General features: G+C 32.8%; 1 protein-coding gene and 1 non-coding gene across 2 annotated transcripts; both read left to right on the top strand.

Annotated features, from left to right (window-relative positions):
* The first annotated feature begins 2,465 nt into the window (after positions 1–2,465).
* LOC125217196 lies at positions 2,466–2,546 on the top strand. Its single transcript, XR_007175617.1, has one exon. It is a non-coding gene; the product is annotated as a small nucleolar RNA R160 (small nucleolar RNA).
* Positions 2,547–8,449: 5,903 nt separating this feature from the next.
* On the top strand, positions 8,450–9,098 carry LOC125216212 (basic leucine zipper 43-like). The gene has a single exon (XM_048117869.1). It carries the CDS (start codon positions 8,531–8,533, stop codon positions 9,023–9,025), a length of 495 nt encoding a protein of 164 aa, XP_047973826.1. The 5' UTR covers positions 8,450–8,530; the 3' UTR covers positions 9,026–9,098.
* The last annotated feature ends 16,639 nt before the right edge of the window (positions 9,099–25,737 follow it).

The following is a 25,737-nucleotide window of genomic DNA, read 5'->3' as shown; positions in this document are numbered from 1 at the left end:
TGGAAATCGTTTTTTTTCCCTCAATAATGTTGGTGTATTTCATTTTTAATGTTAAATAGATTTAATGGAAGGTTGTTAGATTGCAGCTGCCCAGAAAGGGACAGGCAGCTAAGCTTTACATGATTTTAGAGTGTTATAATAATTGCAATTCAATTCCTTGGATCTGTTTTAGATTGGCCTTGCGGGCCCTTATTAAGTTGCTTAATTAATCACAATTCAAATTTAATTATAATAGGCTCACCAAAATGTGCCCCTGAAATTATTTACTGCTATAATAATTTTCATTTTCCCATTCTAAGAAACTTTTGTGCATTTGGCAGTAAACAAGAATAGGATATGCAATTTAATTAGTTCTTCACAATTGAGGTAACATCTGTCCATAGCTGTATGAGGTGAAAATGTCAGCAAATACTCATACGACATTAATCCGATCCCACCGTATAGGATCTCTCTTTCTTTCATACCCAAATATACACATCATAATTCAATGTATATGGATAAATGTGCATATTAATCCCATAAGGAAGAGAGCATGGACATATTAAAGCCATAGGGGAAAACTAATGAGGAAAAGAATGTATTAGCAGTCTATTTTAAAATTGAAAGTTGATTATTTCAACCAAGAAATGAAAATGTTTATTAGATTCGTCAATTAGATGGTTTCAAATTAGAATTATAATATACAACTGTACATACTTTCGAGAGAACGTCAGCAGTGGGGCACTCCGCGAGGAATTTGTCCCCCTTCTTTATACTCCATCGTAAAAAAAACAAAAAAATAGACAAAATTATAGATGAAGCAAATTTTAATATATAACTAAGAGCATCTCCGATTCCATTCCAGGGGAAATGTAAAGTTAGAGGACTACCATATTTATCTTTTTTATATGAAAAGTCATTCTTTAAGAGGAGAGATATTTGAAAAGGTATTGGAGAAATAAAATCTTATAACTATCATATTTGTCTTCTATTAATGAAAAATCATCTCCAAGGGAGAAGGTATTTAAGAAGGTATTACACTTTATATTTTTTAATGTATTTTGTAGTATTATTTTATTTTTAAAAAATCAATTACCTTTCTATATACCTTTTTCCTTTGAAATGTGTTACTTTTTGAAAGTGTATATTTCACTTTTTTCGAAGGTAAATAGATGATATACCTCTTCCATTTACCTATTCTTGTTGGAGATGCTCTAATAAAGTAAGAGAAAGAGAGGAAAAATATGATGGAAAATAGGAAATAATGTTAGTGGATTGTAGGGTTTACATTTAGAATATGTGTAGGGTTAACATTGGTTTAAAACTTTCCATTTTTAGTCTTAGTCTAATTCTGGTTGACGATCCAAATGGTAAAAACTTGTCTATTTTTTATGGACAGAGTGAGTATTAAATAATATTATCAACTACTCCTAGTCCCTCTTCCATAAGATATACTCCACGTTCCACATCAGTACTCTCTCCATCCCATTAGAAAGGAAACATTTACTTTTTACCATGAGGTTTAGTGTTATTTTGTAGTAATTTATAGTGTGTGTGATATTTAGCCTATTGATAGAGTGGTGATATATGATGGTATGAGTTCAAATATCCCATATTTGAGTACACGATCATATATCATTAAGAGCATCCATAATGGGAGGAACTATAATCCACCACATCATCATTTAATAGTGCGTTTCCTCCACCTGCAATGTTCCGTCCTATCATTTTCAACACACTTTTTATACTATTTTTAACTTTTTTGTTTTCAAAAAATAAATAGCAATATATAATACTCTCACCGTCACCTAGAAATAGAAATACTTTCCTTTCTATGGCCAAATTAACCTTAGTAAATCTCTATTGGGAGGATAAAAATTTGAGGGCAATAGGTATTTAAGTTAGTTATGATGAATCCATGATTGGATTTTCAGTTTACCTAAAAATAAACAAATTCATATGCTGGCTAACAAGCTAGTTTATAGAATTAGTTATTCTGGGCTGCCAAGTAATTAAGCTTTTCCAAATGGACTTTGAATACCTTGCAAAAAAACCATAATCTGGTTAGTGGGCTTGAGCCTCAAAATATAGCCCATTATACCAACAACGTTTAAGGATTGAATTTAAAAGCCTACTCCTGCTTTCATCTCTATAAGACAGGCAGCTCTCTGTTATCACAATAACCCTAGCCGTAAATCTCAGCTCTCTTCCTAACTTCATTTTTTATCCGTTTTTCTTCAATTTTGTATTTTAATTTATGGATTTGTAGTATTAAGGTTTTGTTTTTTGATAAGCACAATCGGCCCTTTGCAGATGTAAGATAAAAATCTGCGAAGAAACTCCGAGAAGGTACTTTGGGTGCTATAACAATCTGATTTGGTAGAACAATTTGTTGGAATTTTGTTTTTAGAGTTTTCAGATTCTGTTTTGTTTTACCAAAACACAATCTTCTTATTTTCTCAAACTTTTTGTGCAATGGTGGGCTTAGCAAAATGATGAAATTATCAATCCGAATTTTCATGTGGATTATTCTTGATAATTATGGTCTTCAAAGTTCTCTGATTGCTTTGCCCACCATTATTATTTTATTTAAATACGGAAGCTAATAATTTTGTAGGATTTGCTTGCATATCTATCTGTTTTACATTTCCTTTAATTTTCAATACCTTTTCTTTTTAAATCACATTTTTAATTAGTTTTCCAATATTTTCTATCGCAATAAACATTGGATGATTTTTTCTAAAATTAACGTTGCAAAGCTTAAATTACATGTTTTCTTCTAAATTTCTAATTTAGGCCAAATAATGAATGCTAATATTTGTGATGATCTAATGCGGGCAAGAGATGGATTTTCTTGGAACTGATGTCTTATTAAATCAAGCCAGTTGGTTTCTGCAAATTTTCAGTTTAAAAATCCAATCCCGGACGAATTATAGAATGATTCAGTTGCTCAACTTAAAACTCCAAGCACTCAAGCAAGCATCAAATATGGCCGTAATATGTGATTCTAAATGGCCAAAAATAATTAAATCATTACTATTGTTGAGCTTGGAAAGAGTACTAATTGCTAAATGATCATGACTAATCACTCAAATAAAAAAAAATTAAAATGATGATATATCATGAATGAATTGATACATTATTTCAAATAGAGTAATTTTTTTCATCCAAGAGTTAAATGAACCGGGAAACATCGCAATTAAAATCTGGATTTTGCATTTCTGCAATCATTATGACTTACTAATATTGGTTTAGTGATGAAGAACCAAACTATTTAAAGTCCTCCAATTCCTACTATTCTAACTTGGACAAGCAATTGTGCTAAACAGTTTGCAAGAGTAAAGGTCAAATGTGGTCCCAAATATATGGCTCTTTTATGAATTTGGTCCTGAAGATTATCTTTTTGATTATTTGGCCCCTCACAAATGAACTCGGACCAGAATCAGTCCTAAATCAATGAAACCGTCTAAAAAAGACGGTCAATGGCATTTAAACAGGTTTTGACCAAATTAACCATTTTAATTAATATTTTTAATTATTTCAGAAAAATATAAAAAAATTTTGTAAAAAACACATCAAATGACGAAGGACGAACACTTTCTTCATTTTCCTCTCTTCAGCGACAAACAGAGGGTCCCTCCGGCGACGACTGCAGTTCGTACAGGAGATAAAAATTTTACCTTTACGGGTCGAACGCGACTAATTTTGAGGCGGAGCTCGTACAGGAGGGTTTTGAGGCGGCATGGGTTGCGAAGGGTTTTGAGGCTGTCTTCCAATTTTTGCTAATAGAAATTAAGAACTTTAATTAGGTGTAACTAATTATAATTAGTAATTTAATTTGGTCAAATCCGGATTACAAGGCAATCACCGTTATTTATTAACGACACCGTTGATTTAGGACTGATTCTGGTCCGAGTTCATTTGTAAATGTCCGAATAATTAAAAAGATAATGTTTATGACCAAATTCATAAAACAACCATATGTTTGGGACCACATTTAGCTTTTACCCTAGAATTAAATATTTATGTCTTCACTAGTTGGCGTTACTTTAGCTCTAGGAGAACACAATACTATAAATCTATAATTAATGGAAACGAAAAGGCTACATGGAAAACATGAGAACAAGCCACACGGTACAAACTGCAAACCACAAACAAGCTCCCAAAAGATTCGATTCGAGATTGACAAGTTTATGCGCTCGTTTTATTGATGATTAATATATTCTTTAATTTAATTTTGTATTTTATTGTTAGGTTCAAATATGCCTCTTAATACGTATGTAATGAGAAATATTGAGTATGAAAGTATATTGTGTAGTGTGCATTCTCTTCTTTTCAAAAGTAGTTATGATTTGAAAAAGGAAAAAAATAGAAATTGGAGGAAAGTGAAGGTTGGTAGAAGATTTGTGGCTGTAATTAAGCATGTTATTTCTCATGTCACCTAAATGCTTGTATTTGATTTGCATGCACAGTACTTACTATAGCAATCTCCGTTAATTATATATACCGATTATAAAATATAAATTCTTCTCTCTTAGCACTCAATAAAATTAACCTGTGATATTGATGCGTAGGGTAATTAACTCTAGACGCGTATTTTACTATAGAAAATTGTGTCTAATCATAATTGGTATAGAGATTAAGGCAGTATCCATTATAATAATTAACTCAAGTTAAGCTTGTGGCTCATTATTTTTCCCGCATGGAATATTAGTATCATGTTTAAAGTGGCGTTTAGGTGGAGGATATAAAATCAACGTTGAGGAATGAGCAAGTGTTTAAAGTCTATTATTTTATTAGTTTAAGTTAACTATAGTGGTATTTTATTATCCACAATGACAGTGGATTAAGAGGAGAACATATTTAAGAAAGACTGAAATGGGGTTTAGATTTGCTTTTATTTTATTCTTGTGGGGAAAAAAAGCAGTGTGATCACCTTTACAAAATCAGACACACTAAAGGAAATTAATAAAATAGCATTTTGACAACGAAATAAAGAATAAATGTCAAATCATTGGAGAATAATTACTTGGTTAATACGGATTATCGATGAATTGTGTTTCAGTTTCAGAATTAGTGAAGGCTTATCCTATTTTGAGCCAATCAAAAAGTGATTACCTCAGCAGACAATTGATTTTATTTTAAAATATTCAAAAAAGGTGGGACTATCATAGTGGGGGAGAAAGTGGAGACAAACCACATAATATGATATGCTACCAAAAATTCTAAGTTTCATCATGGGATTATTTGTTTAACCATTTAGCAAAGGACTGAAGGAGAATTAAAAAATAGTGTCTTAGTTTTTTGATTATCACGAATGTATAGAGTAAAACATCTAGCAAACATTAAGGCTCGTGTGTTGAAAACATAACAATTATTCCGACTAAAACTATTTTTACCCTCTTACACAATTGATAATTATGGAGTATTAAAGAAAGGTGACCAATAGTAATATGCATGGCACATTTAGCCAAACATGAGTGAGTCCACCACTAAAGAAAATAAAAAGTTTTTAAGACTATATATATCTAGATCACCCTAGCTATTTCAATTATTTTATTTTTTAAATATCTTATTGATTTGATTCTTTTTCTTTGGTAAAATTAATTGTATAATTTCAATCAAACTTATCTATATTGATCCATATTCCGCTAGCTTTTGTATATATATACTAGTAATATATAAAAAGTAGTACAAATCTTGTTACTGTCGAAAATGATAACATATATGGTGGGGGAATAGTCAAAGATTAGTAGTAGTAAAATTCTTGTTACATAAGTATTGGTATGATATGATCATGGAACTTGTCCGATCCCAATTCTAATCTCATCTTTTGGAGATGCATATATTAAGAAAATGTTTCATAGTGGGGAATCACCTAAAACTGAAAACTCATTAAATAACTAGTATTTTTATAGAAATCAGTGGTAATAGAATATTACAACACTATTCTAGGATTTGGGCAGTCTTTTTTGATACAGCTGCTGCAGCATTTTTCTTTTTATCATACAATCTCTTCTCATTCATCATATTCATAGCTTTTTTTTTTTAAAAATACTTCCTCCGTCCAAAAAAAAATAGATCACTTTATGTATGACATGAGTTTTAATGTAGAATTAGTAAAGTAAGAGAGATGAAGAGAAAAAGTAGATAAAATAAGAGATATAGAGAAAAAATGAGTAAAGTATGAGAGAGAAAGAAAAAGTGGAAAAAGTACGAGTGATAAACTTTTTATTTTAAGAAAGTAATATATTTTTTGTAGACGTTCCAAAATGATAAAAGTGATCTGTTGTTTGTGGACGGAGGAAGTCTATATCGTTACACCTATATTCATAGCTAAAGTGGCCGCCGTAGAATGGATAGCAGCAGCTTTACATTTCCGATCCCAAGAATTGTGAAGTAATAATTGGAACATAAGTCCATTTATAGTATTTATTTTTTATTGTACTTTAATATTCTCGACATTTTACAACCCTTATAAAATATGTATAAAAAAGGGTAATTTTAAGTGACAAAACAAGGTAGATCTGATTCCTTCTTCATTCCTAATTTGTTGCTTATCCTGATTGAAAACTATGAAGCAAGTGGAGAAATTCCAAGACATCACCCTTCTCTCTATATTATGCTTCCGACCGCCTCCATCAAGGAAAAGACATTAACAAAGACTTTTTTTTTTTTTTTACCAAGTTTAGGATATCTGTCCACACCATTACAATACTTCATCCTCCTGAAAATAACTATACATATTACTATCGTGTGTGACACAATTAATTATAAAATACTAACATACGATTCGAACCAACTCACTGCACATGTTATCTTGAAAGCATATTATGTATAGTTATTTATCTGAACGTGTGTTATGAAGCATCAAATATATTCTTCATGCCTGACTAAACAATATGAAAGAGTATAATTCTCGCTTGATTGATGGGATTTCTGCTTCTATTGCACATTTGATTTTCAATTGCTTAGAATAATTGAAGTCAGCTACAGATTCACCTTTAATTGATATTATTTCAAATATTCTTACAACTATAATTAATATTGCCTAAATAGTAAATAATTCATCCAATGTTAATATCCCACAAAGGGACAGCCAGGAAAAAAACATAAATAAGTGGAAGCATGAAGAAAGTAGAGACAGCTTTGATTGAGGCCCTTTGACATGCCCAAAAGTCCTAAATGCCCTTACTGGATTATTCAAGAATCCCATAACACACGATACAATAATTTTAGTTATTTCTAATGTGTAGTAACATTAGTCGACCTTTTACACAATGAAACAAAATTTCGGATATACATGCATTCAAATTTCGAAAAATGTATATTGTAGATTATGGTACGTTGTTTCTTCTTTTTCTGAGGTCTTCACTTTTTCGCCTTACTTCCAAAGTTCGAATGCATTAATGAGTCGAAATTATTGGAGCATTAATTTAGGTATGAGACGCAAGCGAAGCGGACCATACACAAATTATAATTCTAGCTAGTCCTTTTTATCCAAAAAAAGTTTAGTGCCCTTTGAGTCATCAAATTACTATATAAAAATTGACATCTAACTTTCATGTACTTAGAAAATGATTTTCCATGACGATTGACCAGCATCAACTCTATGACCGATCGGAGAGTTCAATAATTTTTGAATTGGCTAGCTTTCTAAGATTGTATCCCTTAAATAATTGCATCCATTACACTAACTTTAATAGCCATTTAGTATAAAACAATTCAATGGAAAGGCTCTACAATTATAAGCCCCATATGTTTCAAAAACCATATCATAACAAAATGTTGCTCGATTAATTAGTAGTAAGACATTTTTCTTTCAATCAGACCACTTAATTGAGTAAGAGAGACTAGCTAGAGTGTGCATGTGTATGATTCTAAAGAAAAGGAGATGTATTATGTTTTCTTGGGGGAGTTTTGTTTACATTCAGATTCAAACGGTAGCAACATTACAAGTTATATGGACACATGATGAAATTAAACATATTGATGTGACACAAATTTTTGTGTGTTTTCTTTTGTAGTGACACATTGAGATAGCATTCCATTATTATGATATTACCCTTATGCACAGTCCGAGTCCATAAACATATGGATACATTTCCACCGTTATATATGAAACCGACAATCACAATTCAGAAATATTCTTTTTTCCTCTCTTTCTATAATTGCGATTGGCTAGACACACCACATGACAATATGTCTGAACCACTGGCATAACATGAGCATCCGCGGCTAATTAAGTACACACTCCTAATAATAAGTTAATGACTTTAACTAATAAAAAGTCTAGAAGGACATTTATTGTGATAAATAATGAAAAGATCTAAAACTACATTTTTGTTTATAATAACACAAAAATCATGCGGACACAAAATAAATTCCATGGAAGCTACTGGAATATAATATATATATATATAAGTAATGTCAAATCTCAAATAAATTCCATCCACAACACCAAACCAAACCACCCTATATATACACACACAAGAATCCATTCACTCCTCATGCAATTGTCTCTCCAAACTCCAAACCTAACTAAACAAACATGATCCCCCAACAATTCACCTCCTCTTCCAACCCCTCCATCTTCCCAACCACCTTCACCTCACCACCCCTCGACCTCTCCATACTCCACCAGCTCCAAGAGCTCACCCCATGCATCAGCAACAACTCCACCTCCGACGAGGCCGAGCTGAGCCTCCACGACGAGCGCAAGCAGAGGAGGATGCTATCCAACCGGGAGTCCGCCCGGAGGTCGAGGATGCGCAAGCAGAGGCACCTCGACGAGCTGTGGTCGCAGGTCCTCCGCCTCCGCACCGACAACCACAACCTCATCCAGAAACTCAACGACATGGCCGAGAGCCACGACAGAGTTGTGGAAGAGAATGCGAGGCTCAAGGAGGAAACAAAGGATCTTCAAAAAAAGCTCATGGATGTTCAAGTTGACAATTCATACTCCATTTTTAGTGATCTTGATGAGCTCTCTTGCAACAGTGCTCATCTACACAATGAGGACTCTTCCACTAATTTGCTTCATTGACTAATTAACTTACTTTAGTTTTGTATTACTACTCATGTAATCTTGACTTTTTAAATAATGCTGTTATGGACAATCCCATCCTACACCGGGAGTCTGAGGGAAGTTGGAAGGTGTATATAATCATGTCCAACTTCTAATCAATTTGAGGTCTTTTGGGAGTGGCCCAAAAACAAATCCGTGTGGACTTGACCCAAAGCGGACAATATCAAACGTCTGATGAAGTCGACAATCCGAACAAATGCAACATAGTTATTGCGAGAGTTTAATGGATTTGTTTTGCCCCAATTGGTGTTTACTAACTCATATAGTAGTTAGTAATTAGAGGGAAATTATTATTAGTATTGAATTAAAACAAGGGAAATGGGAGTATTGGTGGGGTGGGGAGATAGTGGCCCATAAGAAGCAAGTGTTATTTTTAAAGAAAAACCACTAAATATATTATTGCATCAACTTTTTATAACTTTATTCCTTATTTTCGAATGTTGAGGCCAAGAAGTGTTTACCATTCGTCATCGTACAAACAATTTACTGTTCAGGTGTTTCTGAGTGCTTCTTTTCAATTTCGTACTGCGTCACTAAATTTACGTTTGTTTGAAATAAGTATGTATATAATGTAAAATAGTTATGGGAAATCAAATAATATCCACCAATTAATTTCGTTTAAATTTTAGTCAACTTTGATTTAGTGCACCTCCCATTTAGACCATGTAGTCATGTACCACGTAAATTGTGGTCGGTAGCATGATTCAATGTATTTATTCTAAGAACAATTTTGTCGAAATTTCCGAAAAAATACTGGATACAGTTTATACAAATTAAGTTGGTTACTGTCTTTTATAGTTTTTAATTTTTACTATCGATAATGACAATCTCAAATAGAATTCTAGAATAAAATATAATTTTTAAGTGAGAATTATGAGGCCAGAAACTGTCAAAACCTGCCGGTGTTAATTATTGGTCCCTTTTGGAGTAGTGCATTCAGAAGTATAGGAACCACGGATTTATTATTCATGCCCATTTCAAACTTTGCTTTAATTAAGATAATTGATCAAACATAGAGGGAAATAATCATATAAAAAACGATGGCAGGTCTGCCAAAAAAAGCACATAAAAAGGACTCCAAAAACGTCGATTGGCATCTGCAAGTGGCAACGACAAATTAAACTCAAAAGGTGCAATTTTTCATATAAATAGAACTACCAATTCCGGAGAGACGAGGAGCATAATGAAATCAAAGTAAGAAATTTATTAATGTAGAAAAAGAATGAAAAAGTGTTGCTCCATCAGCTTAATATCAACACAACATCAATCGTTGACTACCGTTGAAATTCTGTTGACATTTTTCTGGAGGAGGATCCTCTGCTGTGGCTTATATCACAACAGGGGGTGCGGTGCTTGAAACGCCAAAATTTGTGAACAAAACGCAACAACTATACTAACTTTTTTATGTTTAATTCACATCATTTTAAACACTATTTTATTCAATTAAAATGTAAACCGAACTTAAAAAGGAAAGACGTTGGCATGTTAGAGTATTTTATTATATATGTTGACTTCAACAGTTATTCTTATTAATATTTTTTTTTTCTATTCACATCTTTTTAAATACCTCTTACTATTTTTAATTCTAACATACTTTGCAGTTGGAAATATTTGTATATGCTTTCTTTAGTAATTACGTACTTTTTAATAATTTTTTAAGATTAATGATTTCAGAGTAGCTAGACTTAGTGTTATAATTTAGTTTAAATTAATTTGTACCTAATTTTTTTATTTGAGGAATGATGGTCATAATTAGTTATTATTATATTCTTAATTTAATTTTATAGGTATTTTGAGTGTTTAAAGAAAAAGACGTGCCAAAATACTCAACAATTCTGTATGATTCAATTATAAATATAGGAACTCTATATATAAGTGAAAGTACTTATAATAATTAATGAAATATTATTCTTAAAATAAAAGGATTATGCAAAAATAATTAAAAGTAAACTATATACTAATTCCTATTTACTGCTGCAAATATAAATAACATTTTTAATAAGAATTTCCATCAAAGTTAACATGTATTAGTATAATAAAATACTCTAATATGCCAAAGTCTTTTTAATTGTGTTTTACAATTTAATTGATTGAAATAGTGTTTAAAATTATGTGAATTAAACATTAATAAATAGTACAGCTACTAATAAGAAATTAAGAAAACTATTGAAGTCAACATATATAATAAAATACTCTAACATGCCAACGTCTTTCCTTTTTAAGTTCGGTTTACATTTTAATTGAATAAAATAGTGTTTAAAATGATGTGAATTAAACATAAAAAAGTTAGTACAGCTGTTGCGTTTTGTTCACAAATTTTGGCGTTTCAAGCACCGCACCCCCTACTGTGATATAAGCCACAGCAGGGGATCCTCCCCCCATTTTCCCGTTAATATATATATATATATATAGGGATGTATTCATATCCTTCTTCCATATAATGTTCTATTCTCCTTTTTAATCTTGGCCATCTATTTTCTAAATCTAATGGACGAAATTAGATGCTGATTTATACTTTTTAATTAATTAAAAAACTGATAAGGGCTTTTAGGGTAATCACAATGCAGACGGTTATGGTAAGTGCTTGATTATCTCAATCCAAAGATTCTACAAAATATTTTTTCTCTTCTTCCGGTATTCTTCAATCTTTCTCCATTGCAGAAAATTATACAGATTGCAGCGGTTTTATTTCTCGTGGTCGCCATATTCGAGCAGCCCCGTATCGTGCTCGCTATATTATCATTTTCGTGTTCTTGAACAATGGAAGAAGGTAATTTTAGACGAATTTATTTTGTGATTAAACTGATTCAGCGTGACTTGAAAACCCTTTGTTTGGTTTTTTTGTTAAATCAATAAGCAATAAGGTTTTCGCATGGTTTCAGCATTAGTTTCGAGTTCTTCTAGGGTTGAGTGTTTATTTTTTTTCGCAAGGTTTAAGCATTAGTTTCGACTTCTTCTCGTCGTCGCCATATTGGAGCAGCCCCGTATCACGCCATATTATTGTTTTCGTGTTCTTCTAGGGTTTGTTGTTTATTTTGTTTTATGTGCTGCTGTGTTGTAATTCTGGATTTATATAATGTACGAATAGTACTGTGTAATGTATTCTTTCTTATATTTAATGTATGGTTCATATCATATAATGAAACTAAATTCTAATATGCTTGTTGTCTTGATATTATGTATAGTGTTTGTTATACTTGAATGTTCTCCACAATTGAAGCCTGTGGTTGGTCAGAAGTTCCAATCCCTTGATTTTGCTTATGCGTTTTATGATGTGTACGCCCGCACCGTCGGTTTTGATACGCGAAAACAAGGAATGAGGAAGGCGGCGGACGGTGTAACTACTAGGTATTCTGTCGTATGCAACAGGGAGGGTAGCAAGAGGTCCATCCTCCGGATGTTGTAAAGACCAAGGGTCATGCTAGCAGCTCCGCGAGCCAACTGATTTCAAAGAGAGAAAAGGCTGTAAAGGAGGCTAGTAGGCCTCTTAGACGTTGTAAGGCGTGCGATGAGTTGGGACATCACGACTCTAGAAACTGTCCAATGCTTAAAGAGATGGCGAAGGAGAAAGAGTTTAGTAAAGGCAAGAGGAAAGCTTGATGTGTTTTGTACCTAAAAAATTAGTTTTCGTCTTGTATTCAGTTTTATTATTTGTTTCGTTGTCTTAGTTTTATTATTTCTAGCGCTGTGAACATTTTATGCATAATAAATTTGCATTTTTCGGGAGTTAATGTGCATTATCGAACAATAGCCTTGCATTAATAATGATTTTCTGTGCATTACTCCCTTTATTTATACCATTATTCCATTACTTTGTTAACGTGCATTATCGAACAATAGTCTTGCATTAATAATGATTTTATGTGCATTACTCCCTTTATTTAAGTACAGAAAGTTAAGTGCTTGTAGACAATAATGTACAACTTCGTTACTAATAATGTACATTAACAGACTAAAAATGTATAATTATTATGCATAAATTGTTGACAGTGGTAGGATTAATAACACATTCGAAACGAAATGATAACTAAGACTAAACCGAAAACTAGAACTAATAATGTTTTTAGGTACAAGATACATCAAGATTTCCTCTTGCCCTTATGAAGCTCTTTCTCCTCCGCCATCTCTTTAAACATTGGACAGTTTCTAGAGTCGTGATGTCCCATCTCATCGCAAGCCTTGCACCGTCTAAGAGGCCTAGTAGCCTCCTTTATAGCCTTTTCCCTCTTGGAAATCAGACGGGAGGCAATAGGACCTTTGCTGCTCAACCAACCTCTCCCTGAACTTTTGCGCAATCGCAAGTGGAAGAACATCATCCACCGCTTCGTCAATATCTAACCAAGGCTGCTTCGCCGCTGCCCGAAAATCAATAATGTATCGCATTAATGCACAATACTAACTGTATAATGTACAAAAGTAAGCAAATAATGCACCAATGAATATTACATTCTATCAACCATTGACCTTTTATAAAACCGAAGCATTTAAAGTAAAACAAAAAACATAATGTACACCACTCCCTACAATAATGTACAAATGGCAACAAATAATGCAAATATGAATACAAATTTCACTCAATTTTAAGGCATTTTATCAAACCGACTGATGTAGATTCAAACAAAAAAGTAATGCACACCACTACCTACAATAATGTACACATTGCATCAAATAATGCACGAATGAATATAAAGGCAAATGCAAGACAAACCAAAAATCAACCCAGATACGATTTCATCTACCAAATCGCCCAATACACAATTGGAAACCAGTCATTCACTACAAACTTCAATAATGGACAGAACCCTATAAAAAATGAACACGATTTTACGATTTACAGTGGGTATTACGAAAAAATAGGCGATTAACAGTGGGTATTACGAAAAAATGAACCCTATCAATAATCGACGATTAGGTTGTGTGTCGGCGGTGAAAATAGGCGATTCACAGTGGGTATTACGAAAAATTGAATCATTAAATGTGTCGACCAAATGTGTGAAAAAATCGTCACTGTTTTAATGACGAAAATTGACGATTAGAAGTGTCTCTTACCAAAAATCGGAACTTTTGAAACCCGCCTTGTTGTCGACTGTAAATCTATCATCGCGCGGCGAAGGAATCACATTAGAACTATGAATCGTCGACCGGCGGTGCTTTCACGGCGAAAAATCGGCGGGAGTGGTGGTGTCTCTTCAATTTGAGTAGCGGCTAGGGTTTTTCCTAGTTTGAAATGGGGGAGACGATTTGAGAATCGTGGGCTGATGGGAAGAGACGTTTGGAGTGAGAGAGAGAGTGAGCATATGGAAGGATTGCTTAAATCTCGCTCCTGCCGTTTTAATTCATGGCTGTTTTACAATTTTACCCATATAATGCACAGAATGAACCTAATAATGCAACACGGGATGATTTTGTGAGGCTTCATCTAGTCCATCCATCATACTAATCTAATGGATGTGATTAAGAAGGAAATAGTATCTAAAGGGGTAAAAGGAGTTTAATGCTACCCTATATATATATATATATATATATATAGGATATAGGGTCGCGTTAAAATAACAACAACCTCTCTAATCTAGTAACACCATACCACTATTCATTCATTTGTACATATGGACGAATAATCAAGCTGACATGTGGCAGACAAAAAATTTCTTAATAGATTTGTCACGGACTGATAATATCCAATATCACTAGACTGCAATTTTTCTTGAGATTGCAATATCCAATTACGCTAGACAGCAATCTATAGATTGCAGTCTAGCGTTTATACTATTGCAGTCTAGCATATAAATATTGCAGTCTAGCGTGGTGTCACATTGTCATTTTAAGAGTGTTGTCATTTTAACACGCATCCCTACATATATATATATATATATATATATATATATATATATATAGGGATGTGATCAATTGCTCACTAATTATCAATCCAAAATTGAGACCAATTTTTAACCATTAGATTAGAAGATCTTGTGGTTGATATAATGCCAAGTGTAATATATTTTAAATTTAAATAATTATAAATTAAATTAAAAGGGTATTAATATCAAATCCTATATGTAGTAATTATAACTAACTACTTTCTCTCTCCTCAAAATCATCTCAAATCTTTAAATTTACGTAACTCTCTCAATTTAAATTATTTTTTAGCAAAAAATATATCAAATTAAAGATAATTTAATAAGGATTCCAACGAGATCTCAATTGCATATGTTCCGACGATGTTCGGGTGATGAAATTTGATAAATTATATTTCAATTTTCGTACATGTTGATAAGCAGCTACTTTTATCAATAAATGCAACAAAAAATCTCAATATATTGTAGGCAAAATCTCAATATTATGCATGTCCAATCTCAATAAAAATGTGTTGATATTTTCTTGTCCTTGTGTTGATATTCTAATGTCATATTGTTGATATTTGTAATACACAATGTTAATATAAAAAAACACCCACAAAAATTATCATATGATAACATAATGACGATATTACCCTTTTGTTGATATTTTGTCTACTATTTATTGAGATTTGTGAGCTTTAATCTCATCCACTCATTTTAAAATCCAAGGGTGGAGATTTAGTCTTGATTTTGGATTAGGGTGCTATAAGCATTAGAATGAGACCCTATAAATATATACTACCCTCTCGTCCCATTAGAAATGAAACGTTTGCTTTTCCACACATGTTTTGAAAAAATAATAATAAATAGTTAAAGTGGGGAAAAAATAAAGTAAAAATGAGAATAATATAAAGGGGACTCTCCTCTACATTATTCTATCTCTTACTTTATTTTTTCACTACTTTAGGAATTTATTATAATTTTTCTAAAATAAGTGCGCAAAAGCAAACGTTGCATTTTTAATGGGACGGAGGGAGTATATATATAGGTTTGTGTTAAAATAACAACCCCTCTTAAAGTGACACCGTGACACCACTTATTCAACAATATTATAAACACTACACAACAATATTACAAACACTACACAACAATCTATAGATTGCTGTATAGTGTGTCGGATATTGCTGGACAAGAAAAATTGTTGTATAAATACCAACAAATTGCTGGCCGTCTTTTTCAGATTTTTTTTGGGTCCTAATTCAAAGAGTAAAAGTCAAAATTGGTCTTGAACATATGCCCATTTCACGATTTTGGTCCTAAACTTTATCTTTTGAATTTTTTGGTCCTGTATATTTCAAATCGGATCATAATTGGTCCTCCGTTAACAATTCCGTTAATTTTATAATGGTCAACGGGTTTAACCTAATTTTGACCGATTAAAGCTCTTAATTATGATTTTTATCTCACTAATTATATCATTAATTATTATTTTAATTTATTACTCCTAATAGAACAAAACAAATATATTAACAATAAATATACTAAAAATAAATGAAATTAAAATAATTTATGAACGTTGAACACTCCGAAGCCATCTCGCTGAACGACAGCGGCGACGACACTAACAAGTCCTTCAGACTATCCCCATTGGTGACACCACCCAACCTAACCCCAATCAACTTTTGAATAAAATACTCATTTCTCTTTCATCCACATATACAAACCCCAACTTATTAAAACTTTTACCTCCATCAATGACTCCAACTCAACCCCAATACATATTTTCTTTTTCATATACTTTCAATCAATATAAATTTTATATTTATTCAAATATATTAAAAAACTCATATAAAAATTATATAAATTATTTTATAATTCAAATTTATAATAAAAATTATTACACATCCATATATAAGTGAGTACAACATAATAAAAATACACAAATAAAAGAAATGCGGTATAATAATAGAAAATAAACAAACCAAATTACAAACTAAAGTGAAAAATAAGAAAGATTACTAAAAAAGATAAACATTACACATTCAACTATTTGTGCCAAATTTATCCCAAATGTGCTCAATCAAATCATCTCGAAGGGCAATATGAGCTTCTCTATTGCGGAGTTGATCTCGATTTGTTATATAAGAAAACAAACTCCCAATCCGTTGAGTAGAGTAGCAAAAAGCTTCAGCATTTCCTTCTTGTGCTCTTGTAGGTGTATCTTCAAAAAACTCAATAGAATCATAATAATTTTGATTTGTATCACGTTCATCTTCTACTATCATATTATGCATGATTATACAAGCAATCATAATTTTTCCCATCAACATCTTCTTCCATTCCCAATGCATAAAACCAAATTCCCAATCATGCCCGGAAACCCACTTGATCTACATATAAAGTCTAGGGATCTTGTTCAAGGGGGGTCTTCAAGATAGGGCACCAAAACAGGAAAACACCTTCAACGAAAGTATTAGAAAACCTTCGTCACCGTTGAACTCACCCAAATATTCATCAAACACCCATGATGCCCAAATACCCCCGGATATCGGAATTTCTAACGATGACAAACTTTGTTCCCCCCGTAGATCCCCTCTTTTGAAAATACCATCATTAGCAGAATGCCTTCTACAATCCGAAGGAAGACCCCGCCCAATATGGGCAATAAAGAGTCATTGAAAAACGTCAACACCAACCCTCGCTTTCACAATACCTTTTCTAACCGTAGGTTTTCCCCCTACAATTAGATTGGTTTGGTATAAAATGTTCTAAAATTGTATAGATTTGATGTTTTTGTGAGAAACTCGCCCCCCTTTCTGAGTGCTAGATTTTTTAATCATCAACTTAATCAAAATGGTTTTCACTAAGCCCTTTTTGAGGGGAATGAGTACTTGGTGGTATCTTCAAAAATTTCCACCAGTTAGACTAAATAAATTTGCTTTACACAAAACCCCCAAGAAGTGGAACAATTGCAAAAGCAGTGACCTATCTAATTTTTGCATGATTTTACAAACAAAACGTTGAGTGGCAAGGGATACATGGAATTTCAAAACTTTTGCGATAAAAAAGGGTTTTTTTTGAAAGCATGTGACACAAAATTTAAAGAGTGTGAATATTTTTTTTTCGGGATAATGCAGGTACAAAAATTTGGCCCCGGGCAGGGATTTTTAAAGTTTTTGTAAAATAAAAAATTCATACCCGAAAGAGGGATAAAGTAATGATGTTTGTGACATTTCAAATACTTTTGGAAAAAATGCAGTGTACAAAATCCTATCAAAAAAAATGCATGTGATAAAGAAATAAAAATTTGGACATCTCAATTTTTCCAAGAATGTGACAATATCACAAAACTTAATATTACACAAATTTATTTTCAAAAAGTAAACAAAGATAAAAATACAAAACTAACATTATATATTGACCCAAAACTAATATTATTAAATAATGTCACACCAAACGATGGTCTTAATAACTTATTACACACCAAACCTATCAAACAAAATCATTCAATTTTTAAACACAATCTCCATTATTGTTTTCATCTCTTGATTTTGGGACAAGGCCTTTCCAAACCCTTAATCAACATTTTTTGACATCTTCATGAGGGCTTTTCCCACCTTTTTCACGTCTATCTCAATTTCCCTTCACTAATTGTTCTCATTATCTTTAGCTAGCCTTAGGCAGGGTTTCCCGAAGAATTTTGAGCATTGTAGAATCCATTGTGTTACCTTACTTTTTCCCTTTTGCCTGTCCCCCCATAGGGCCCAGAACTTGGAATTGCCGATGTAGGAGTTTCCTGGGTTGAAGGGGTAAAATAATCCGATTCAAGTCTTTTTCCCTTTGAAGTACCATTCGTTTATAACCAACATTTTCATTGTCGTTTAAAAATTTTTTTATCAAATTCCACTTTTGATGTTTGTCAAACTTCAAAACAATCAAATCAAAATTTGTTTCCCCTTTCCCCCCCTCGTGGGAAAAAAACCCCTTTATTCCCCAAAATCTCGGGCGATTCCACTCCTCCTTCTTGCCTTCCAACACCCATTTGTTTGATTTTTGTTAAGTCGTTTTCCCTCGACTTTTTAGAATCCACATTTCTTTTTTTAATTTCAGGGGTTTTCCGTTAACTTGGATACAATTTTTTCACACGTTCCAAGTATCTCCCTTTGAGTTTTCCACCCCACTATTCCGGGGATGGGCCCAAGAAGAAAAAGTGCTAAATCTTCTTCACAACCCAACTTACATTGTTTGGTTCTTCTTTTTTTTTCTCTTTTGGGATCTCCGAACAAGTTTTCACATTGTTTGATGTGGGTTTGAAGAGGGAATTTGGGAGATTTGGGGATAATTCAAAATTTTGTAGATACTTTTATTTGAAAATGATTGGGGGTTTCGATAGGTTGCAAAATTTGGAAAATTTTAAATTGATATTCTCAGATTGTTGATAATTTTGGGAATTAAAATATTTGGGAAACAAGAGGATAATTTGGGTGATTTGGGTCCATAAAAAACCCAAAATTTTTCAAAACAAGAATGAAAGGGGGATAATTTGGAGGATTTGGTTCTTTTTAAATTGTATATGTTAGGGGATATATATAAAAAAAGACAATGGTAGCAAATAATAAAAAAAAATAAATTAATATAAAAAAATAAAAAATGAAGAGTCGATGTCATTTTGGGGAAATTTCACATGATTTTTTTGGGAATAATTTACATATATTTAAAAGATATATGGATAAATGTAATAATCATTGAATAAAAAAAAAATAATTAATAAAAAAATCAAAATTTAAAGTAGTGAAAATTTTCAAGATTGAAAATGGATGTAGAATTTTAAAGTTAATTTGGAAATTTATTACAACATAATTTGTCCAATAATAAGTAATAAATAAATTAATAATAAAAAATGAAAAAAAAAAAAAGAAAAAAAAAAATCAAAATTCAGCCAAAATTAAGCCATTTATTATGACATGTGGCATGTAACCCCCACTTTGTTTGGTGGGGCAGATGCCCCAATTTAAGGGGCGGTTGATTTTTTTTGTTTTAGAATTTTATTTAATTATACTTATTTTGTTTTTTACGAGTGACATTGTGGTAGTGTCCCCCAAAGGAGGTGGTCTCAGCTTGTGGTGACGGCGATGGAGGTTTTCCCGGGGGATTTTCCGCTGTTGAACGATCGCAGCGCGGGCAGCCTTCGGGCCGTCCGCTTTTCCGCGGGTGAGAAGCATTCGGAGGGTGTGGGCGGCGGAGGTGGATTACCCCCCACACGGCTATTCACTCCCCCCCCCCGCACCCCACCCCACCAAAAACTCCTATCTCACTTCCCCAATATTTGCCCCCTTTCTCTCTCACCCCACCCCAAACATTTGTTTTTTTCTCTAACTCCCCACGCCCCTCCAACACCTACAAACCCTTTCCTTCTGCTCATCCTCCCTTTTGAAAGAAAACAAGGGAATTCATGAAGAAAAGTGTTTGTATTGTATAAATCAGCTCTGTTTTTCTTGAATCCCAAAATTTGGCTTAAAACCATTACAACTTATTCACAGATTGGAAGGATCTGAAACATTTCCCTAATCTATGTACTATCCTCTAACCCTTTAAATTTTTTCCCCAATCATAACAGAATCATAAAGATCCATTCTTCATCATCCCTTCTTTGCCACTTCCTCCAAGATCTTTGGTGGTCCTGCATTCCACACTTTGTACTATCAACAAACTCCACATTGGATAAAACTTTCTCAGATTCATTCTTACCAAATCTCGTGCCCCCTTTTTTTCCACATGATCACTAACCACTTGGTCTCAATCTTTTTTCATCACATGCCACATCATTTGTTTTTGGTTGAGCTTCAAAGGTTCCAAAATTTTTCTCTTTTTCTCTAAAACTCTCCGCCATTATCCTCTCTTTCCTTCTTGATTAAGGTTTGAACTCTGTTGGTGGTTGTGGTGTGCACTGGTGGTGGGGCTCCCCATGGTCGCCGTCATGTTTTGTCGATACCTTTTTTGGTTTCGTGATAAGTCGTGATGTCGAGATCCCAGATTAATTCTTCTAAGTTGAGTTTTTTTTATTTATTTTTTGGTTTATCACAGTTAGGTATATTTGTTTAATGTTGAACAATATTGCTCAACAATTTGGATCAATGATGTTTCTGGTTTATTATTTGATTGAATTTTCTTTTAATTTTCTGATTTTGGTTGTTTTCTTCAACATTTTCATAACTTAGAACTATGAATAAATTCATTATTCTGACTTAATTAATTAATTATTCAATTAGGCGAATTTTTAAATTTTTTAATTAATTATGTATTTGATAATATTATAAATAATTTATGATTTTATTTACAAAAAATAATTTTGATTATGAAATAATTAAAAATGACTTAAGTTGGTCAAAATTGGATTAAACCCGTTGACCGTTATAAAATTAACGAAATTGTTAACGGATGACCAATTGTGATCCGATTTAAAATGTACATGACCAAAAAATTCAAAAGATAAAGTTTAGGACCAAAATCATAAAATGGGCATATGTTCAGGACCAATTTTGACATGTACTCTTAATTCAAACGTAATGTTTAGGACTAAAATATTAAACGTATATATTTAGGACCATTTTTGGCACTTACTCTTTAGGATATTCTGGGATAAAAATGATTGTTTCAAGAACTAATTAAGGTGATGACATAATATATCCACACCATAATTTTACTAAATATGATACGCTATAGTTATTATTATTAATTATTTTTTTTTTATTAAAATTTATTCCCAAAGATTCCTTAATCAATTTTGTGGACAAATCCCTTAAATATTGTATTGTTTTTTTAATTTAAAAAATTCAAAATAAATAGAGAAGATCATTTAGTGGAAGGAATTTTGGAAATTAGGGAAAAAGAGATGCGTATTTTGTTGATAAGCACGGGTATGTTTTTAATGTTAAAATTTTTAATATATTCCCCATTTGAGGAGTGATCAATTGTAACCATCATTTAAATTGAATAAAACCAATTTTAAAGGGTTTATAGGATTTTTGGGTGTTTAATCTACAATTTGCCATTTTAATTTTTTTTATTAAAAAAAAAAAAAAAACTTCAAATTGGGGTTTTTTGGATAAAAAATTAAATTTGGGTGTTTTGAAAATATCAACACAATGCTTGAAAATGTCAACACAATCCCTTTAAAATGTTAACCCCTTGCTTATATTGACATTCTACATGTATTATATTGACATATTTTATATACTATGTTGACATTTTTTTTGTATGAAAAAAATTTAAAAAAATTTTTTTTTTTTTTTTTTTCAAATTTTGATGTTGGGAAACATTGATGTAGGATATCGTTAAAAAATTTTTTGAAATTATCTTTTAAATTTGGGTATAGTTTTTAATTTAAAGTTTTGAGATTTCTTTTAAAAATTAGTTTAAAAAATTAATTGACATTAAATCCCTATTGATAATTTTTTTTCCCCTTTAAATTTTAATATCTAATGACTTTTTTTAGTTGTAGTTAAAAAGTTATAAATCAACAGGGGAGGTTATATTGCTAATTTATAAATTTTAATTTTCTAACTACAACTAAATAATAGCCATTGATATTCAAAATTTAAAGGGGTTAGATCATTAATTCCTAAAGTCAATACGATCCCCGAAAAGTCAATAAGGCCATAAATTAATTCCAAAAAAAAACAATAGGGGTATTAATGTCAATTAACTACGTGTTTTTGTTATAACTAACTTTTTAAAAGGAAAAACCCAAAAAATTTAAAATTCATAAAAACTATATCAAATTAAAAAATTTCCAAAAGGGTTCCAACGATATCCTAATTTTATGTTCCCCGTCAAAATTTGAAAAAATTTTAAAAAATTTTTTAATTTTTTTTGTACAAACAAAAAATGTCAACCTATTTGAGTAAAGGCCCAAAGTGGTCCTTTAAAATATGGCGATTTTATGATTTTTTATCTTTTGAATTATTTAGTCCTCTACAATTGAAAACGGCCCGGTTTTGTCCTTTTGGACGGCACCGTTAAAAAAAATTGACGGTAAATTCATGTTTAAGCTATTTTGATGGGATTAGGTAACTAAGTATATTTTTTAACACAAGCTAAATTATTATTAATCATTTATCAAAAAAGCCTGCGGTGGGGGAAAGAGGCCCCCGCGCCCCGCACCATCCCGACGGGGGGAGGTACTTCTCGCGTAGTTCTTATTCGAAACATGGACCGATGGAAACGACACCGACCACCGCCAATCGAGCGGGAAAAGAGGGTTTCCCGGCGGGATCTCGTAAGACTTTCGGATCAATATTGTAAATTGAAGTTCAAATCAAGAACAACACCAAATTGGGGTTCCCGACGTGTCAAATATAAGAGATTAATTCCGAGCTAAATCCCCATCGATTCGAGAAATTCTAGGAAAACACCTCTCAGACACGATCTCTGAAACTTTTTTTGGGGGGGTCGTTTTTTGGCGGCAAACTAAGAAGGAAACTTCTTTTCAACCATTGCCCTCCAAGTTCAATTTGTTGTAAATCGAGTCATTTTGTTTGAATTTCTATGTTCCATTTTTGATGAAATGGCCCATTTTTTTTTGGGTTTTTTTTTTTCCATCTTCGATTTGGTTCGATTGTTTGGGTCGTTTTGGTTCAAGGTGTGCATTTCCTTGAATTGGGGTTCTTTTCCGTTTAATTTTTGGTTTGCTTTCCGGAAAATTTTATTTTTTATCATAGGGGTAAAAAGTTCATTTATCAAACATTATTATTTCGTTTTTATTAATAAAAAATGGGGTTTTCATGATTAACAAATTTAATTTTAAATTGAGGAGCCGGTGGGGAGATCGTGGGGCCCATAAAAATGTTGGGGGAAGGGTTGTGGGGTGGGGATGGAGAGATTGAGGGGGCCCGGGGTGGAATGGAGATGGGTAGAAAGAAAAAGATCGGAACTAAAACAAATTTTCGATGCATTTTGAAGGGATTGTTTCAGCTCAAAAACAACAAAAGAAGGTGAAAAGTGAAAACAGACCCTCGCCCTTCACCTCTTTTTTTTTTATTCCACAATTTTAAATGCTTATAATATTGGGGGTTTGATGCGTAATTTAGTTTTAAATAAATAAAATATTCTAATTAAACTCCTAATCCAGTCAAAATAGCTTAAATGCATTGACCTCAATTTTAACGGTGCCATCCAAAAAGGACTAAATTTGGGGTTTTCAATTGTGGAGGGAAAAAAATTCAAAAAAAAAATGTTTTTGGGGGGAAAAACGTAAAATGGGATATTGAAGGACCCTTTTTGGGTTTAGTCCAAATCTATATAAAATATTTAAAATAATACATGTAGAATGTCAATTAAAAATAAATTAAAATTTTTAAAAACAACGTTTGACATTCTCAAAGCATTGTTGATTATTGACATTTTCATCCAAAACCCAATTTGGAGGGGTTTTTTTTCTTTTTTATTTTATTAATAAAAAAAGAAAATTCGGGAAAAAATTTTAGACCACCCAAAATTCTATGACCTTAAATTAGTTGTAGTTACAATTAAATGATGAGTTAGCAATTGATCCCCCCCCAATTAGCAATATAACACTCTCCTCCTATCTTAATTTACCAAGAAGGATATTTATGAAAAAATATAAATAAATAAAGTGAACTACCTCCTTTATTTTGGCTATCCGGATGTTAATTACCCTTTGAAAATAGATACTAGTAAATTGGGATATACGGGGAAAAATTTTTAATAGTTAGAGATCAATTTGTGATTTTTAAAGAGAAAAAGGGTGGTCCGTTTGGTCTTTTAGATTTTGGTTCTAAACTTTATTTTTTGATTTTTTGCACTTTAAAACGGACCCTTGGTCACCCGTCTGTTCCCGTTATTTTATAACTAACATTTTCCCAATTTTGACCAAATTATACAAGCTCCCTAATGGGGCTGGTCCCCCCCGGGCTCCGGCGCGGAGCCGAGGGTCGTTTGTGGGGGAATGGAGGGGGTTCCGGGCCCCCAGCCGGGAAAAAAAGGGAGAAACAACCCACCTATCGCCGTGGAGGGAAAGCCCCGGGGAGGGGAAAAGGGGGCCCCGGGGAAGGGGGGAAAAAGGGGGGGAAAAGAGAAATAAAGAAGAAAGGGAGTGATCTCAAAAGGGTTGTGCTCTTTTGCCACCCCCGTACCCCGCGCCGAATCCTCCCCAGTTTGCACTCCCCCGCCAGCCACCGCCGCCGCGCTCCTCCCGCCCGCCGCCGCCCCGATGCCATCTCCTCCTCCACCGGCGCACCTGCCCTCCGTTGCTTCCCCCGCTTCGGGCCCCTGGGCGGCCCGTCTCCCTCCATCTCCCGCAAACGAGCTCTCCCGGGTCGGCCCGGGGGGCTCCCGGGGTATCTAATTAGGGGTTAAAAAAAAAAATTAAATTAAATTTGGGCAAAATTGCTCCCCCGGGCTTTATAAAATTAAAAACATTTCGAAGTCTTTGATCCTTTTTTAAACAGGGCCCAAAAAAAAAAAAGGGCCAAAAATTAAAATTATGTTGGGTTTCTTTTTTCCTTTTTTTTTTAAAAAATTTTTATCACCCGGGGTTTTGCAAAATCAATATAAAAAAAGGGAAAGTCCTATTTAATGTTGTAAATTAATTTTTTTTTGAAATTGGAGGTCCCAAATTTTGATCCCGGGGGGCTACGGGGGGGCATGGGGGGGCCTTTGGGGCCCCCCCCATTTGAACTTTAAGTATAATATATATATTTAAAACATTTAAATGTAAATTCGGTGGCTCACTTGGCAAGCGTCGTACTTAATATATTTTAAATCTTTTGCCCAAAGTAATAGTATTTTAACTACCTTTTTTTGTAAATTGAA

Source organism: Salvia hispanica, chromosome 3 (genome assembly GCF_023119035.1).
Source record: "Salvia hispanica cultivar TCC Black 2014 chromosome 3, UniMelb_Shisp_WGS_1.0, whole genome shotgun sequence".
Classification (NCBI taxonomy): Eukaryota; Viridiplantae; Streptophyta; class Magnoliopsida; order Lamiales; family Lamiaceae; genus Salvia; species Salvia hispanica.
This window is presented reverse-complemented; position numbering and strand designations above follow the sequence as displayed.

What these genes read in the sequence shown, in the direction of transcription:
- LOC125216212 (XM_048117869.1), top strand. Translation starts at nt 8,531, where the DNA reads ATGATCCCCCAACAATTCACCTCCTCTTCCAACCCCTCCATCTTCCCA.